Genomic DNA, 18,835 nt, shown 5'->3' on the forward strand with positions numbered 1-18,835 from the left:
TTTATATTTCGATTTTGGATATGGACATGTATTCTAAATATTTTTAATATAATAACGAATACAAATTAAAATATATTTATAATAAAATTAAAAATATTTGGAAGTAATTCTAAACAACAAATAATAATGATATGAATATAATTATGTATTATATTTATATTTATAATTATTGACGTAATAAGACACTACTGTAATATCAAATAAACAATTAAAATATAATAGTTTGCATGTTTGTAAACTATTACATATAAATGCTTATACAAATGATAACAAATTGTCTAATGAGTAAATCAATTTGTAGAATGCATGTATTATTGGTAGATTTACATACACTATTTAATATTTGAAATATTTTATGTTGTACAACTTTAAATTACTAATTTTATATGAGATTTAAGGATCAGTCTGTTAGTCGTGTTTTTCAAATTGAAATATCTCTGAAAAAATACTCTTAAAAGTAAAATTAATACTGAATTTATTTGATTTATTAAATTTATATTATTCTCGTTTAAAACTTATATATGACTACTAGTTTCTTTAATTAATATTGAAATAATAAAAAGTATGGTTAAAAATATCTAAAATTAAGTTTTAATATATAAGTTGTATGAAATAATAATTTCAATTTTTTTTAATGAAATTTGAAAGATACTATGAACTTAAGTTTTATCACTCTAGTTAATCCATTCAATAGGGATTTAATCAGGAAATAAGAATTATATAATTAATGAAGGTGATAATATTTATTTGCAACAATTTGTAAAAAAAAAAAGAATTTTAATAAACAATATAATTAAATTTTATTTAAATGAATTTGATATGAGATAATGGCTAAAAAAGAAATATCCTAGTAATACTTGTAGAATAATTTAGATACTTTGAAAACATTGTAGAATAATGTATCTAATTTATATTGATAATTTTGACTTTTTCAAAGTGATATAAATAGCTTGTATTAAAGAATTTCACAGTTACTTGTCATGTGAAATTTTAAATTAGTTTAACAATACATTTGTAAATTTTTGGAACATATTTATACTGAAGAAATAGTTATAATTGATATTATTTTTATATTATTTGTAAAGTATATTTATCTAAATTATTATTCTTAAAAAGGTTAGCCATCATCCTCCCATCTCTGCATGTTATGCAGAATCTAGGAATTACATCTTCTGGCAAGGTAAAGTGTATTTTTAATATATAATTTTGTATTCAAAAGTGATAGTTTTCATACATTTTTATAACAATGATAGCAGTTTAGTAATACAGTGGAACCTCACTTAACGAGCATAATTCGTTTTAGAATGTTACTAGTAAAGTGAAACATTTGTTAAGCAAAACAATTTTTCCTATATAAATTAATGTAAAGTACAATAATGCATTTCATACCAGAAAAAATACTCAAATATTTTATGTATAACATTTATTCAAAGAAAATTATACAATATATGTTAAAGAGCATGAATCATCATCATCTTTACTTCTAGCATGGAATGAACCAATCTGGAATACAAATTCAATTTGCAGAAAACAAAAAAAAAATCGAAATACAATAATTTTTAATATTTAATTATAGCCTTTACATAGCCCAAGAATTTGGCATATCATTTGGCATGTTTATTATATAACAGGCTATGGTTGTTGATATTTATATGTAATATGTCTGAACACAAGTTTGGAAAATTGTGTGATCATAAGCGACACTAAGATGCTAGCAGAATGAGTTCTAAACACAGACTGACGTAGCATGCGCACAATCTGGGGCTTCCCCTCTCCTCATTACTTGTTATGTGAAACGTCACTCGTTAAGCAAGTCATTTTTTTACAGTTTGTTTTGCTCGTTATGAGAGGTGCTCATTAAGTGAGGTTCCACTGTATTTGGATGCATGACTCTTGTGTGACTTTCCTAGCATTCATAATTTAAGTTAATATTATATGTGACACCATCTGCTGTGAGATTCTATTACAAAATAATTTTGTATTATTTCTTATAAAAAGGCAAAAAACAAAGTTTTACTCATCATTAGCATTTATTGAAGCAGAGTGTTAGCAAAGCTTCTATGAGGCTTACAAAATTGTGTTCATTCTCAAAATCCATTCAATAGATTTTGTTAAACTTTGCAATGCCATCCCCATCATTACCTTTGCAACAAGAAAAGATTGAAATCTATAAAAGTAAATTAAGAGATGGCTGTATTAATGCAAGGGATGCAGATGGATTAGCTTCTGCATGGAAGTTCTACATAAAAGAAAAATTAAAATATAAAAATTCTTAGTCCATTTCTGCCCTTATATTGTGATGCCTTTTTATGTATTAATTTTATTTTATTTATTTTATTATTTATATTGTCGTGGCTTTAGTGTATTTAGTATATTTTATTTTGTTTATTTATTTATTTTTTTGTTTTAAATTTGAATATATAATGATCGAACATTCCATTTATTACAATTTTGAAATACATTCTAATGCCAGTTCACCTGAGGATGCCTACTACATTAGGTTGAGAACGTTTGTGTTTAATTAAATAAAGTATTCTCAGCGATATTAAGTGTTTTTAAAAAAGCTGAGTTTGATATTTAATTAGAATAGTATTGATTTTGAAGTTATCTGTTCCAGCTTTATTTTCAGATTTTATTTACTAAATTATTTAAATTTTTTTTTTTTTTTTTTGTTAAATTAGGTTAAATTATTATATAATACAATTAAAGTATCAATATAGTGATGCTTTTGTCAATACATGTCAACACTTTTTTTAATAAAATGATGAGTGCTTTTACATATGATAATTGTATATTTTCTGAAAATATTTTATTATTAATAGATATGAGAGTAAAGACTAAATTTTGGGGAAAATCAATGGAAATCCTTCCTATAGGATCTATTCATGTGCATCTACCAAGGTAGGTTCTTTTCATCCTGAAATCAACTTTTCAAGAATTTCTTTTATTGATAGTAATTTTTATTCATTTTATTTAAAATCAATGAATATCACTAAATACAGTGGACTCTTGCATTATGTTATTTTCATGTAATGTTATTTGTTTATAGATTATGTAACATTGCATGAGAAACCATGCACATGTATTCTTCATGTGTGTGAAGCATAGATGAATGGTAACATAGTGAGTGACAAAGCATAGATCTTGCACCAATGTTAAAATTTAGAATTTTCCTCTTAATTATAGGGTTTTTTAAACTTAGAAGATAAAAATTTATAATTATAGTTTAGGTTTTTTTTGTGATTTAATTAGTTTTAACAATCATATAAAATAATAAATATTATTTCAATTGTTTTTATCACTTTTTAGCATAATAAAAAAAAAAGTTATAATGACATTATACTAATAGATATTAGTACTATTCACACTAAATAGCCAATTTACATATAAAAAATATATCTCGCATAATTTTATTTTCGTGTAATATTTTTTGATTTTACATAATTAATAACATTACATTGGAATCCACTGTATAATAATTTAGAGGTTGAGCATTCTAATAGATATAAATGATCTGAGAATAAACCTTACCAGATGCTCAATCACTTAAAAAAAACATTTAATTAGAATTATATTAATTGTATAAATTAATGATTTAAAATTTTTTAATTATAGGTTAACTATTTTTTACAAAATTTAATAATTAGTAAATTTGAATTTGCTCAATGACTTGATAATTGCTCTTTGTTTCTTTTATTGGATGAACACATAATTTATATATTTATTAAAAATCATCAGGGCTTGAAAAAGTTAGATTATGAAAATGTTTGTTTGAAAAATGTTTTAATGTAATTTGAAAAATGCATTATGTTTATAAAGCCTTGATCCATTGTAATGAAAAAGTTGATAATCACAAAAATGTTTTATTGAACTATCAAGCACAATGCAACAAGTATAAATTAATACATACAACATAGTCTTGTCACTGAATAAAGTGTTTATCAAATTTTTGCAGTTTGCAATCTCAATGAGATCTTAACATATTGCTAGATAAACTTCATAATCTTTGGAATCAAGTTTACAAAGTACCTGAAGATAAGCTTGTTTTTTAAAATAAAATGGAAGATTTTCCACTTAGTGATGTATAGAATATCAAGCTCTCTACTGTAGCACAGAGTTGAGATGCAAGAGTGTCATACAATCTCTTCCTGAACATTTTCTGAAATGTCTCTTAGATACAGAGAGACTGATTGAATGTTTTTCATTTTTTACATACTCTGAGAAATATTCAACCAATATTTGCCAAAATTTATATACAAATATTTGTCTTCACAGGATTAGGTTTTTGAAATTGTCACCTAAGTTAAGGTCTTTTCTAACTTTTACATAGGTTAATCCACTCAAACATGCACTTACTAGTTATTTTCTCTTCCAAATTTAACATTTTCACTAAATTTTCCAAAATTTACAAGAAAAACAGAAATTTTTAATGCTTTAATTAAAATGAACTGAGATTTTATAAATTCCTTGTATCTTACATTTCTTCATATATATATATATAGTCGAGTCCGCATAAGTCGACACCCGGATAACTCGACACCATCAGTTAAGTAGTCAGTTTCTGTGGTCCCGGCCAACTTACATAGGCATTAATGTTAAAAAATTCCAGTTAACTCGACACCGTTTAACTCGTCACTACTGGATAAGTTGACATACTTTTGCTGTCCCACACTCTGATAAGTCACACCCCCTCCTGAAAAAAATGAATTCACTCTGCATGTGTGGTGCGAACTCATTTTTTTCAGGAGGGGGAGTCAATTTATTTATTAATATATAATTAATATATTTATTAATATATATATACATATTAATAAAAATGCCTTAACATTTTATATATTTTTATGTATAAAATAATAACAGATAAACAAAAAGAAAATATACAATCTACGCCAACGTCACACCAGAATCCAATTTTTCATTTTCTCATGCCAGAGGCATTAAGAATCCTTAGACATTACTTGCCAACAATTGACAATTGCGAAGATGATGTTTTAAAGGTGTTCATGATCGTTGAAAAAGAAAGTCGAGACGGTTAAGTGCTCAAAACAAACAACACTAAACGAATTTTTCAGTTTTTCATGTATGTACAGAATAATTGTAAATGGAGGACACACTGTATTGTAAGCCTATACTACTGTATAACGCACTACTGTATTTTCCTAATTGTAATTTTGTGGTTTTTTTCCAACTTCGCTTTAGTCGTCACATCGGATAACTCGACACATTTCTACTTCCCCTTGGGGTGTCGACTTATGTGGAGTCGACTGTATATACATACTACACTTTTGCAAATTTGTTATATGACTTTTTGTAAATAAGTTTTTCTATATATAACAAATCCAAATCATACTAACACTTTGAAAAAAATATTATATACATATATATAAACACTTTGTTATGTAATGTAGTTAAAATATATATATATATATTTTAACTACATTACATAACAAAGCCTTTAATAGATTGTAAATTATTATTTTTGTCTACTAGGACTTTCATATTTTAAAAGGACTTATACTGGTGCGATCAATTGAACACAGAGAGGTGGCAGTAGTAAAAATTAAAACAGTATTTCTTTATTTTCATCTGGCAGGTAAAACAGATGAAAATATTTATTTTATTTAGTACAAGGTTTTTCACCCTTTTTATGAGGAACAAAGTAATAGAAATACATAAAATTACAAAATAAATGCTCAGATCATTAGATCTGCAATACACAATATACAATTTTTAATATACAATATGCAATATATAACAATTAAATGAATAAAAACCAGTAACCAAACTGAAACAGATGAAAATAAAGAAATACTGTTTTAATTTTGACTACCGCTACCTGTTTGTGTCTAATGGATTACACCAATATAATAAATTTTATTAATATACAGAAGTCCTAGTAGATGATGATAATTTACGATAGTATTAAGGGCATAGAGATCTAAGAGAACCTACAAATTCTTTTTCTAGAATATTCTGAGTGTTAATATGAAGAAATTAAACTTATTTCAATTAAAATAGATTACATAAAGAATTAATTTATGTAGCAATGATTTATTTGTATATAGTAATGATAACTTAAGTAAAAAAGTAAAAAAATAAATTTATTTACACTTTTAATTTAAATAAAATGTGTTATCTTTTTTATATATATATAAATTTATATATTTCAGCTTTCAATCCTATAGATAAAGTCTATATACAATACTGCAAGTCTTGCACAAATGTAGTTTATTTCTCATTATTTACATATTTACTATTATAAAATCATTTGAAGTAAAATTTGATTAAATTGAGAACAGTTTAAATTAGTATTTAAATTTAATTAATTCGCAAATAAACTTAAGAGATATTAAAAATAAGAAGTATTAATGTATCTGATATTCTTTTAGAACAGGGGACCAATATTGCTGGAACAAAGTAACAACTTGTGTACATAATTTATTTAGTGGACAGCGTTGGGTAGATCAGTACGGAGAAATGATTATTACAGATAAAACTGGTGATGTTAACTGTAAATTAAATTTTGTAAAGGTACAGTTTATTTCATTTTCATTTAATTCTAATAATTATACTTTGAAAATTATTTATTTTGAAATATATTTCATAGTATCAGTTAATTTTTTCTTTGAAAGTTTATGTTACTCTGTTTTATCATAAGACATTTTTTAACAATATAAAGTACTTAGGTAGTATGGCATAATTTATTTCAAGAATTTTGACTGGGGATGTTTGCTAGTCAAAAGGTGGTCTAAAAGTTTTAAAAGAATTTACACTGGAAGTTAATCATATAAAGTTAATTTGGGTCTTTAGCTCCTAAGCTTTCCATATCTTGTCTGGATTTTAATAGCATCTTGATCTGTACATCATACTTCTCCTGAAAACAACTGAGTATGACCAGTCATCTATCTAACACCATTTTTGAGAAAATTTTGAATTGAAATCATGACTTCTGGTCTAGTTCAAAAGTTCGTATATAGTTAATAGGTGCCTCCAGCCCCTAGGCTTTCCAAATCTGGTCTTGATTTTCATCTACCTAATTCCATTTTCAGGATTAAGAAGGACAGACATATGGACAACAGTGGGAATGTATAGGTCTGCAATTTGAAAATTGCAGCCCAAAAAATTATAAGAATTGAATGTCAGTGTTAACCTTTTAATGTTAAAAAACATATATGATACTGAGATTGCTTTTCTTAAAATTCTCTTACATTTTTATTATTTATTGATAGAAGCATTACATTACTTAATTTATTGCAATCATTTTCTACTTAATTTTGTTAGAAAAACTATAAAATCTATATTTTTGATATTTAATCTAAATGAATGATCAGCTTGATTTAGGTAGGGGAAAAAATTATTGTTTTTTAAAGTTGTTATATAAAACTACTGTGTTATTTAAAAATTGCATTAAAATATATAATTTATAAATATGTTTTACTTATTGGTGTATTTAATTTCAAATATCCATAGGCTAGCTATTGGTCCAATAAGCGGCATGAAGTATATGGAACAATTAGTACAAGTGAAGGAGAAGTAATACATAATTTGTTTGGAAAATGGACAGAATCTCTGTATTGTGGTGTTGCCCCAACAGCAAGATGTGTCTGGAGACCTGGTATTATAAATAATATCTAATGAAAATGAATTTCAAATATTTATTATAAAAATTAATCTAGTAATAGTCTCTTTAATCCGAAAAATTGACGGTAGACTGCCTCACAGCTTAACAGGTTCAAACTCCTTTATTGCCTTTTTACAAATGAATTTTGGGTCAGTATTATTTTCTCTGACCCCTCTTCAGTGCTATAAAGCAAAATTTGTATATGTAACAAAAACTAATGCGAGAAGAAAAAACAAGAAACAATTTAAAAAACCGTTTTTCCAATACCTTAAGTTCTTCATACACTCCTTTTACACCTATACTTATGAAGAACTTAAGATATTGGAAAAACGGTTTTTTAAATTGTTTCTTGTTTTTTCTTCTCACGTTAGTTTTTGTTACATATACAAATTTTGCTTTATAGCACTGAAGAGGGGTCAGAGAAGATAATACTGACCCGAAATGCATTTGTAAAAAGGCAACAAAGAAGTTTGAACCTGTTAAGCTGTGAGGCAGTCTACCGTCAATTTTTCGGATTAAAGAGACTATTACTAGATCAACATAGAATACAGCTACCATAGAAAATTTAATAAGAAGTATAAAATTTAAGTTATAAACTATACTTAGAAATATATAATGAATTCATCATATTACTCATTGTAAGTTTAAGATTTTTCAAATTAATATTGTAATATCCTGTGAATAATCCATGGGTTATTTGTGTTTAAAAGTAGGTGCAGGTTATGCAATGATTATGAATTATTTTGGGTTATCTACCAATTTTAACTTGCAGTTATTAACTCATTAGATAACTTTTTTTTTTGTCTACACTAAAGAGTGTCTTTATAAAGCATGAAAAATTGAAAAGTCTCTTGCACACATCCATTGTTGTAATTTTTTGAAAACCACCAAAGACATGTATATGCTTGCCTCATCTTTTGTTCTATTCCTCACTTTTTGTTTTTCTTAATCTATTTGGTGATTACTCATCATATATAATAGAATAAATAAAATACTAAAATTTGCAAAGTCATACTTGTAAAGTTCGCTTATCTATTTCAGTATATTTACAAAGCAAACATGGTCATTTTCATTCATTTTTGCTTTTTACACTCTCCATCCTGTGGGCACTAAGAGGGCCTCTTTATCAAACCCATTAGTCTGGATTTGGCCAGGCCCACAGTGGGACAACCAGATGGTAAAGGTATAGTGAGATTTGTTTTTAAACTGGGTTGCATGGGAACCCAACAAGGTACATACAAACATAAAACAACAGTTATCTATTGTGATTCCCATTACAAATGTATAATGATGAAACTTGTGATGCCTTAACCTATCTTAAAATTAAGATGGATGTACTGTACAAGATAGATAGAAGAAATGAAGGGGGTTTATGTAAGAGAGGTACTGTACAATACCTGTAGTCCCAAAGTGGTGGTGTGTTAGTTATTCAATAGTATCATAAAAACAGGAACAGTCATATGTCAGGCAATTCTTCTTTTTCATCAGAGCTTCATAATACAATCAGGACTGTTACAACCTGGCAATCTTCCTCTTTCTTGTCCTTGTTGAAAGTGACATCCTTTATCCTTTTTTCCACCCTCTCCACTGGGTTTATTGTTCCTCTAGGCAACATACCATCAAGATAAACAAGACAATAGAACATTAAAAATATATATAAACAATTAACTGTAACTAAATATCTTCTTCTTCCTAGCTTTGAGGTCCTGCTTCTATGCAGAGTCTGCTTTCTTGTATGCCTTCTCCATTTGGTATGGTCCAATGCATCTGCTGGAGTGATGTTTGCCCTTCTCATGTCATCTTGCAGTTGGTCCATCCACCTCATTTTGGGACGCCCTCGGGGTCCTCATCCAGGTGGCTGACTTGTAATGCTGTTTTTGCCACTGAGTGTTCATCACTACACATGATATGTCCATGCCATCTGAGTCTTGCTTCTCACATCTTTTCAGATATTGGGGCCACTTTCATGATCTTTTGGATGTCTTCATTCAGGATGTGGTCAAGTCAGGTAAAGCTGAGGCACCAGCAAAGCATCTTCATTTCCATGGTATGGAGAATGTGTTCATGACAGGAGCTTGATGGCCAGCATTCCAACCTGTATAGGTCACTGGGCAGACGACGGATTTGTAGACTTTCGCCTTCAGCCGGGTCTGCATTCGGTGGTCACAGAGGATGCCAGTGCACTGTTGCCACTTTAACTAGGCTGCATTGGCCTTTGCTGCTGCAACTGCGCTTTTTACTGAGGACCTGAGGTTTTGGTATCAATAGTCATCTTTGGCACCTGACTGTCTCCATGTCTTGAATGCTTTCTTTTTTTTTCCAACCACTGCTTGCACTTCTTCATTCCACCACCAAGTACATTTGTCGAGGTATCTCCTTTCAGGTTTGGTGTTGTTTCTAGGTCTCCAGAGTGGTAATCTGACAGCTTAATCATCTATGCATTCATTTCCATTCATTAGAAGTTTCATCACATATAATACTACTATGAATAAAAGGTTGTTTGAATGAAATAAAATAAGATATTTAGACCTATATTAAACAAATTATAAAGTAAATAAATTGAAAAATATAGTTATTTATTATGAATTGAAGAATATAGCCTGCATTATTTAAGCAGGAAAAATTTGCCACCAACCATGATAAAATCCAAGTTGAAATAATGTTCTCAAATAGAAAATAACGTGACTGCAGGGTCAGCATCTTTTTAGTGCCCTTTTTTCAACCAAAATTTCTAAGTCACATAAGAAGTGCTAATTAACTTTTGCCTAACATTACAAAATGATATCAAAATATTAAAAAACCACAAAGTATAAAATGCAAGTGAATTTAATTAATTATGACAATAAAATAAATACTACATTACAAGTGTTTGCAGTTAGAACAACACCATACAGCTAACATTTGCATAGCATTACACAGTAAGTGGCAATTGAATATTATCAAGCTTTAATTGATATTATTATACACTTCTACTTGAATCTGTATTTTGAAAGCTGATAAAATTTTAATAATTTCTCCTATCTATATAATAACTAATGAGTATATTTACCACAATAAGTTACATTTAGACCAAGATTTAAATTTAAATTCTGTTCAAATCAGTATTTACCATATGCCAGTTCTATATTTAGTTCAATATCAATGAGTTAATAGATTATTTTGCCAAATTTCTGTATGTTACTTCAAAGTTACTTGAATAAGATTTTGCATTCATTTATTGAGCTCAGTTATGATAAATTCATAAAGTGTTTGATTAATCATATTGTTTTCTTTAGAAATTTAGTCATACATTCTGCTTTATTCCCACAGTCAAATAAAGTCTGTATTGAACTGTACATACTCATGTTATTGTTTATTCTTTGCTCTCTCACTACAAACATTAAGTTTTGTTGCATTCTCGCAAGTATAATAGTAAATGATGAAATTAATATTTTCAATATGATTCACAAATAAAAAGAGAACGAAGTGTGTATTTTTGTGCAGATTACTTGTGGGTTATCTATATTTAAAAGACAATTTGAAAGATGTGGGTTGCATGCCAATTTTAAATTCCAATTATAACTCATCTGAGGAGCAGCTATTATACCAACCTGTCCTACTGTATTGATATATACAGTAGAACAGGTTTTGCAAATGTTTTTCTGTTTTAGCTATACTTTACATGGTATACATCATTGTGGATTATATGCCACCATGATTAATACACACAAAAAATATGGTATATTGATTTTTATTCCATTCTGAGATACAAAAATATTTTGATTATCAGTGTCAAAATCTATAATGATGTGATGATATTTGATATCAAGGAATTTATCTCACTGTGTCATTTAATGATAAAAGCATATTATAAGGAAATTTTGATCAGTTGTTTAAAAGAATTCATTTAATAAGGCCACAATTTCAGTAAAAACAAGCTTATTCATGCTGTGGGCTCATTTTAGAATGATGATTAAGTAGTTAGTAGTCATTAGTAAAGTATAAAACTAAATCAAATGAAATTTATTTTATTTTATTACTCTAATTTAGCCTTTAAAGAACATTGCTTATTTTTCAAAATGATTTGCAAGTAAAACACTTTTATGAATACAGAGTATACATTATATATAATTTGCAAAAGACTTAATAGTAACAATGCTACTAGAGTTACTAGATTTATTTAAAATATTTCTTGAACTCAATTGTTAATCCTTATATAAAATTTATATAATAATATGGAAATAAAATACATTATAATAATTAATAATTTATTGATGTTGTATTAATTTAAACCATTTTTAACTAAAGCTGTTGTTTATTTTCTAAAAGGTGCTATGCCTCAAGATTATGAAATGTATTATGGTTTTACGACTTTTGCTATAGAATTAAATGAGTTGGATCCTGATGTGGCTAAACTTCTTCCTCCCACAGATACAAGGCTTCGACCTGATCAAAGGTAATTTTTAAGAAATAGTTGGTTAAATTAAATTATAACATAATTAACTTTCTATATTTAGTTTAATAAATTGAGTTACAGTAAGATACAGACTAATTAGATGAAAACAGATTTATTGATTAATTAATAATTGTGAATATATCAATAAATTAAAATAAATCAAAAAATTTAGTCTCTTAGAATTTATAGATCTTTGCAGTAATCTCTCTGCAGTAAGGAACAAGAAATGATGATAAAAAACATTAAGAGAATCTGTTGTGAGAGCTTTGTGACACAAATTGTAAGATTAGGTCTTGCCAGGATAAATACCCCAAACTCCTGACACCAATTGTGAGAATCATCTGTGAGATGATCACCTTTTGTTCAGGATGGTTTGATTATAGTAGATAAGGGAGATCAGTAAAATTTCTCTCTGTCCTATACGTCAGGAGCCTAACACCAGTTAGGATAGTTATTATTTGTGTCCTAATTCACGATTTGTAGTTGAACTTAATTTTATCAGAGTGGCATAAAATATAGGAGGGTCTACCTTACACACAATTGACAATATACATGGGAACGATGATGGAGTTAGGCACTTAGATGAGTTAAAATATAACAAACTATTTATTTAAACAACTAATTAAATCTACTCATATTGATAACTAAAATGAATTAATCAAAGAAGTAACTATACAAAAATATAAATAGAGATGTTTACAGACTAAGTCAGGGATGGGCAACCTTTTTCTATGTAAGGGCTACATTTTAAGACTTTTGAACTGATGCGGGCTGCATACAAGAGAGAGAGAAAAAAAATGTTAAATTAGAATTATTTATTCATATATAATTATAAATTAGCATAGGTATACTTGATTTAGCTTCTGGAACTGATGTAAACGTAATATATTGGAAATATTTGGTTAAATATTCATCACTGCTAGTTTTAAATTAGTTTTTATGTGGCTGTTAGCCAGTTTCTTGTTTTAATTTTTACTAAATTCATTGCGGGAAAAACTATTCACATACATAAGTTGTAGAAAATAACGTTTGAATTTTTGCTGCATACTTTCTTAAGCTGGGAAATTGATATATTTATTCACATTTTATGTGTCATGGGCCGCAGGTTGCCCATCCCTGCTCTAAGTACTCATTATCTCAACAGACCTCAACCTGAGAGAGTTCACATCAAAAATAATAATTTGTTACCTGTTTACAATACATTCAAATATGATGAAGATATCAGAGTGTTAACAACATCTGGAGATGGAGATTAGGGAGTTCTATAGTTTTGGAGAGTTCTTCACGATTTGACACTTGGCAAGGGTGTCAAAATGAGCAGGATCTATTATATAGCTAAAGTATGACTGAACATAACTGAAGTACTGTGGCTAAAGGGTGACTAAAGCACGACTGAAGCACTGATTGAAGTGACCCTTCACCTTGTATATTCATTGGTCCACCAATGGTATTGTTCGAAAATCATGCCATATATTCCTTCTCAAATGTGATCCTCACATTGTCCTTTATAGAAAAGAGGGATATATTGTCCCAAATGGAAATTGAATATTGGTCTGTATAATTGTAATCATTTCATAGTTTATTTTATACCTGGACAAAAGTGTTTTGAGTTTAAGCAATATAATTATTCAGTATAATTATTTATCTACACTGAATTGATGATTACATTAAATCTCGATAAAATTCAGTTTAAATTTAATTATTGGTTATTTTAGTTTTCTTGCCTTAAAATTATTTTATCTGAAGATAAAAAATACTACATAATTGAAAATCATGTAGTTTATGAATTATGTCATAATGAAAAATATCAATTAAAATTTTATTTGAGTAAGTGATAATAAAAAAATAGATTAAAACTAAAAACAGTTTATTATGTTTTGTGTGTTATAGGGCTGCAATTTGAAAAAATTGTATACCTATAAATTCCCACTGTCATCTATCTGTCTTTCTTTAATCTTGAGAACTGAGTTAGATAGATGAACGATGAGACCAAGTATGAAAACCTTAGAGGTAGGAGGTCCCACTTAACTATATACAAACTTTTGGTGCAAACTGGAAATCACATTATTTCAATTCAAAAATATTCCCCTGACAGGTGTTAGATAGATGACTGGCACAACTATTGTTAATGGAAAAGTATGATGTATAGGGACAAGACCCTACAAATTTGATGTGTATAGCATATATTTTAAATTAAATAAACTAAAAATATGATTAAAAATTGCAGCCCTGCATTGTGACAATGTCACAATAAATAATTGTTCATTTGTTTTATTGATTTCTTAATAGATTATTAGAAGAAGGAAGTGTCCAAATGGCAGAAACTATAAAAAATCAATTGGAACAAGCACAAAGAGAGCGCAGAAAGAAACGCGAAGAAGAAAATATTGAACATATTCCAATGTGGTTTCGGTAAGAAAATATTTAATTTTAAGATTGGATTTTATGTAACTTTTGTAAGTTTGTTTCTGAACACAATAATATCAGGTAACCAAAAAAGTTCTGTCGTTTTTTGTGAAACTACAAAGTTTAAACAATGTTACATGCAATACACAATAGATGGCACTAAAATTCCAGCAATATGTTAATCAAGATTTAATGCTGACTCATCTTATATAAAGAGAAGTGGAAAGGTTATCTCTTAATATTATAAAAATTGACCTGAAGATGAGTACTCCAAACTCTACAATTCATGCTTGTATGTCGTATGAGTTTAAACTTGGAACAAATGCTGTGCAAACGGCTCGAAAAATATGCCAGGCTTTCGGTCAAGGTTCTGTCAGCACTCGCACCACCCAAAGGTGGTTTAGAAAATTTTCTTCCGGCGATGAGTTGCTTTAAAGATGTGCCACGAGAAGGGTGGCCATATGTCATTAATGATGATGAATTACAGGCTGCAATCGAAGAAGATTCTGCTCAAACTTGTCAGATGTTAGCACAAAGGTTCTTCGTAAATGATGAAACTGTCCGTTTACATTTGCATAGTCTTAGGAAAGTTTACAAGCTCAGCAAATGGATAGCTCATCAATTGACACCTGCCAATATTGTGCGTATGGTGGACTGCAAATGGAATTGTTCACTATGAACTTATACCATCTGGCCAGACTATTACTGCTAACATGTACAGTGACCAACTCCGTCGAGTTCACCAAACACTTTTGAAAAAACAGCCAACTTTAGTGAACCGTAAAGGCATTCTTTTCCTACACGATAATGCTATAGGCCTCAAGTCATGTGTGTGACCTCTGACACAATTCAGACCCTTGGATGGGAATCTCTTTTGCACCCTCCTTATTCCCCTGACATTAGCCCTTCTGACTATCACCTATTTTTAAGCCTAGATAATCATCTGCGAAATTGACAGTTCAGAAATAGAGAGGCTATGGAAACGGAGTTAGAGAAGTTTTTCAACTCTAAAGATCGTGACTTTTATAAAAATGGAATTTATAAGCTTGTTTCCCATTGGGAAAAGGTTATTAAATGTGAGAGTGGTTATTTTAATGAATAAATTGTGTTATTTCCTATACATTTTTATGTTTGTTTTCTTTCAACAAAAAATGACAGAACTTTTTTGGTTACCTGATATATTTATAACTTAACTTTTTATAAATTTTCCATATCCTAATTCTTTATTCAGTGTCTAGCATTTTGAATTCATTATAATTTTTTTCAGTGTAACGTTTGGATGTGTAGATTATTTATAATTGCTAATATTGAATTATATGAACATAAATTATTCATTTACTAGAAAGTTTTGTGAATATTCATATTTTAAAGAACAATAAAATCCAAACAAAAACATTTGAGATGTAAAAAAATTTGCACAAGTAAAAAATTATGACAATTTTGACGTGACAAGTTAAATGAGATTTTTTTCTTAAGAATTTTTCTTTTGTAAAGATAGGCTTGGCAGTTTGAAGTGATACCCCCACGATTTTTACCTGTATTATTGTTTTATATATTTTGCTTTGAATGCCAAACTGATCTTTATCAAAGAAAAACTAAGAAAAAATTTGTAAAAACTGTCATCTATCAGTTTAAAATCTCAAATATTTTTGTTTGGATATCAATTGTTTCTTTGGTTAATGATTGTTATTACATCAAGATCTAAGATGATGACATACAGTTTTGTTGGCACTCAATGACAGCTGCCAATTGAACACTTTTGATATGCCATTTAGTAAAAACAGTTTTAATTCACATAAATTTCAACTTTTGTTGTTCTGGATAACATTTCCAATAAAATTTTATCCTTATGAGCATAAAATTAAGCAATAAAAGTAAATACCAATAAACTTTTAAATACAATTTTAAAGTAATTACGTAATATAAACTTAAAAAATAAGTGAGTGTTTTTGTAATACAAATAATAAATTATATTACTTCATTTATTATTTATTTTTGATGTAATATTTAGGAAAGAAAAAGATGACGGAAGAGAGGCTTGGGTTTATACTCACAAATATTGGGAAACACGAGCATCACCTGGTTTCGTCAACATTACTTTTCCTGTTAAAATATGGTAGCATTAAAAGAAAACAGGAAATTTGGCTAGCACATTTCTTTCTTATTGGCACTTTTTAAATCTTGACAATTGTCATTTGCCTGTGATTGGCACAAACATTAGAAAAATAGCATTAAAAGATTGCTACTTAAGATTATTGTTGATGTTTGGAATTATAATTGAATACAGAATTAATGAAAGAGAGACAATTCAAACTAAAAGTTAATGACTACATTAACAAAACTGTATAAAATGTAGATATATATTTTATTATATTAAGAAAAGTTTTATTTATCGGTATGTTTTAAATTATGTGAGGCAATATTATTTAATTTAAATACTTTGTTACTACATTAAGCTTTTAACAAAAATTTTATATAGATAATTTTAAGTTGTATTTTAAATTCAGTTTAGTACATTTATTTTTAATTATTTTGTAGTAATTTAATTGCTTAATATCAAATGTATATACATAAATGTACTAAAAAAAAAAATAATCTTTTACATATCTAAAACATGCAATACATATATATAAATATAGGGAGAAAATATACTTATGTGTTTAAAGATAATATTTTATTTAAAACTTTAAAACTTGTATGGTTAAAATAAGACATGTTGCTTTTTTGCAGCAGTTGACTAGTTATTGCTCAATGTTAGGTAATTTTATGATTGGTTGAAAGACTATCATTAGAATTGTTATGTACAGTAAGCTGGCAGATAGAAAAATACAAATATGTGATAAGGTAGTTGCAATTTTGAGTGAAAATTGTATAGTCACTATAAATAGCTTTTATAAGAATCGTGAAAAAAAAGAAATTTGTCCTAAGTATAAAAATAAATAAATTTGCTTCAGATGCAAGCTTCCTTTTCTTGCATATATAAAAATATATATATATATATATATATATGTATGTGTCATCTTTTCTGATGTTAAACATTATAAATTTAATAATGTTAAATAACTGTTTCAAAATATACACTGTATATTATTACAAATCTTATGAGAATATCAAAAATTTGAAAAATGGAAATATTACTGCAATTACAATTTTGTTGATATAATAAAATAAAATTATATAGCTATACACAAGAATCTCAGATACGGTACAGCTATATGATCAAAACATTTTCTAGTGCCTTTACAAGAAATAATGTATTATTAAAAATTATGGTTTTGTGCCAAGTTAATAAATAATTAATGTGCAGAAGTACATTTAAAAAATTCTGAATTTTTCTTTATTAATTTTGTTAAAATGACCATTTTTTTTCAAAGAATGAAATTTTATAAAACTAGATTATGTCATTATTAAAAACTTTTTCACAGTGTTGTCTTTTAAATTTACAAGCAGATGCAGACATCTATATATATACTAGTAACATAAAAAATTACATTACAAACATATACTGAAAATTTTAAATTCAGTAAAATAATTCCTACTTAGATATTGCATAAAACTCAAAAAACCGAAGCACTGTTGAGTCGATTTCGTACTACTTAAACACGATTGTAACATTATAATTTATTTAATAACTTAATGATAACGAGATGGTAATTTAATATATCGATTAATTTAAATAAAGGAATATAATTATTTTTAAAAAATATTTAATTTGTATATGGTAATGCTTGAAATGAAATACTCTGATATTACTGTAATTATGAAATCAACTGGAAAATGTCGGAAGCAGTATAAGAAATTTAATATAATAATATATGAAAATCAAAGTATAAGATTTTCATTTTGTTATGCTTATTATATTTATTAACTATATCAATTTTTTAAAGAGTTCATTTAAAATAATAGTTCAAAATTCTTGTAACTTCGTTAAATTTTAGAAATTTCCTGTATTTTTATAAGAATATCGATTTTATTATGTAGTAAAGTTCCTTATTATGTTATGCATTTTAAAGCCAATCTGTTATTTAATGTCAGTATAGTTTATTACTTTTATTTATTCAATCATATGATTTTTTTTGTCATGCAGGTTTTAAAGTGTTAAATGTTATAATTGTAATTATTGCTTATTAGTTTTTAATATAATAAATTCATGATTTGCATTGTTATTCATCTAATACCTATGTAAATTTCATTTAATATTAAAAATTAGTAATTTTTCACAATTAAAAATATTGAAAATAAAACGTAAAATTCAATCAAATGTGATAAAAATAATAATGCTAATAATAATAATACCAGAATTTTTTGACAAATTATATTTTTGGATATTAAAAAATTTTTATGCAAAACATCATCTAATAAATTTGTTTTTG

General features: G+C 27.4%; 1 protein-coding gene across 1 annotated transcript in view; it reads left to right on the top strand.

Moving 5' to 3' along the window:
* The window catches only part of LOC136978345 (oxysterol-binding protein-related protein 6-like), a 94,427-nt gene extending 76,050 nt beyond the window's left edge, over nucleotides 1–18,377 (top strand). Inside the window, exons 19-25 of the mRNA XM_067274052.1 lie at nucleotides 1,117–1,180; nucleotides 2,823–2,901; nucleotides 6,390–6,531; nucleotides 7,471–7,615; nucleotides 11,930–12,056; nucleotides 14,346–14,468; nucleotides 16,474–18,377. Of these exons, the coding sequence (XP_067130153.1) occupies nucleotides 1,117–1,180; nucleotides 2,823–2,901; nucleotides 6,390–6,531; nucleotides 7,471–7,615; nucleotides 11,930–12,056; nucleotides 14,346–14,468; nucleotides 16,474–16,582 (789 nt within the window). The 3' untranslated portion in view covers nucleotides 16,583–18,377. The remainder of the gene's footprint in view (nucleotides 1–1,116; nucleotides 1,181–2,822; nucleotides 2,902–6,389; nucleotides 6,532–7,470; nucleotides 7,616–11,929; nucleotides 12,057–14,345; nucleotides 14,469–16,473) is intronic.
* Nucleotides 18,378–18,835: the final 458 nt, after the last annotated feature.

This window comes from Centruroides vittatus, unplaced genomic scaffold, assembly GCF_030686945.1.
Source record: "Centruroides vittatus isolate TY-2023 unplaced genomic scaffold, ASM3068694v2 contig_506, whole genome shotgun sequence".
NCBI lineage: Eukaryota > Metazoa > Arthropoda > Arachnida > Scorpiones > Buthidae > Centruroides > Centruroides vittatus.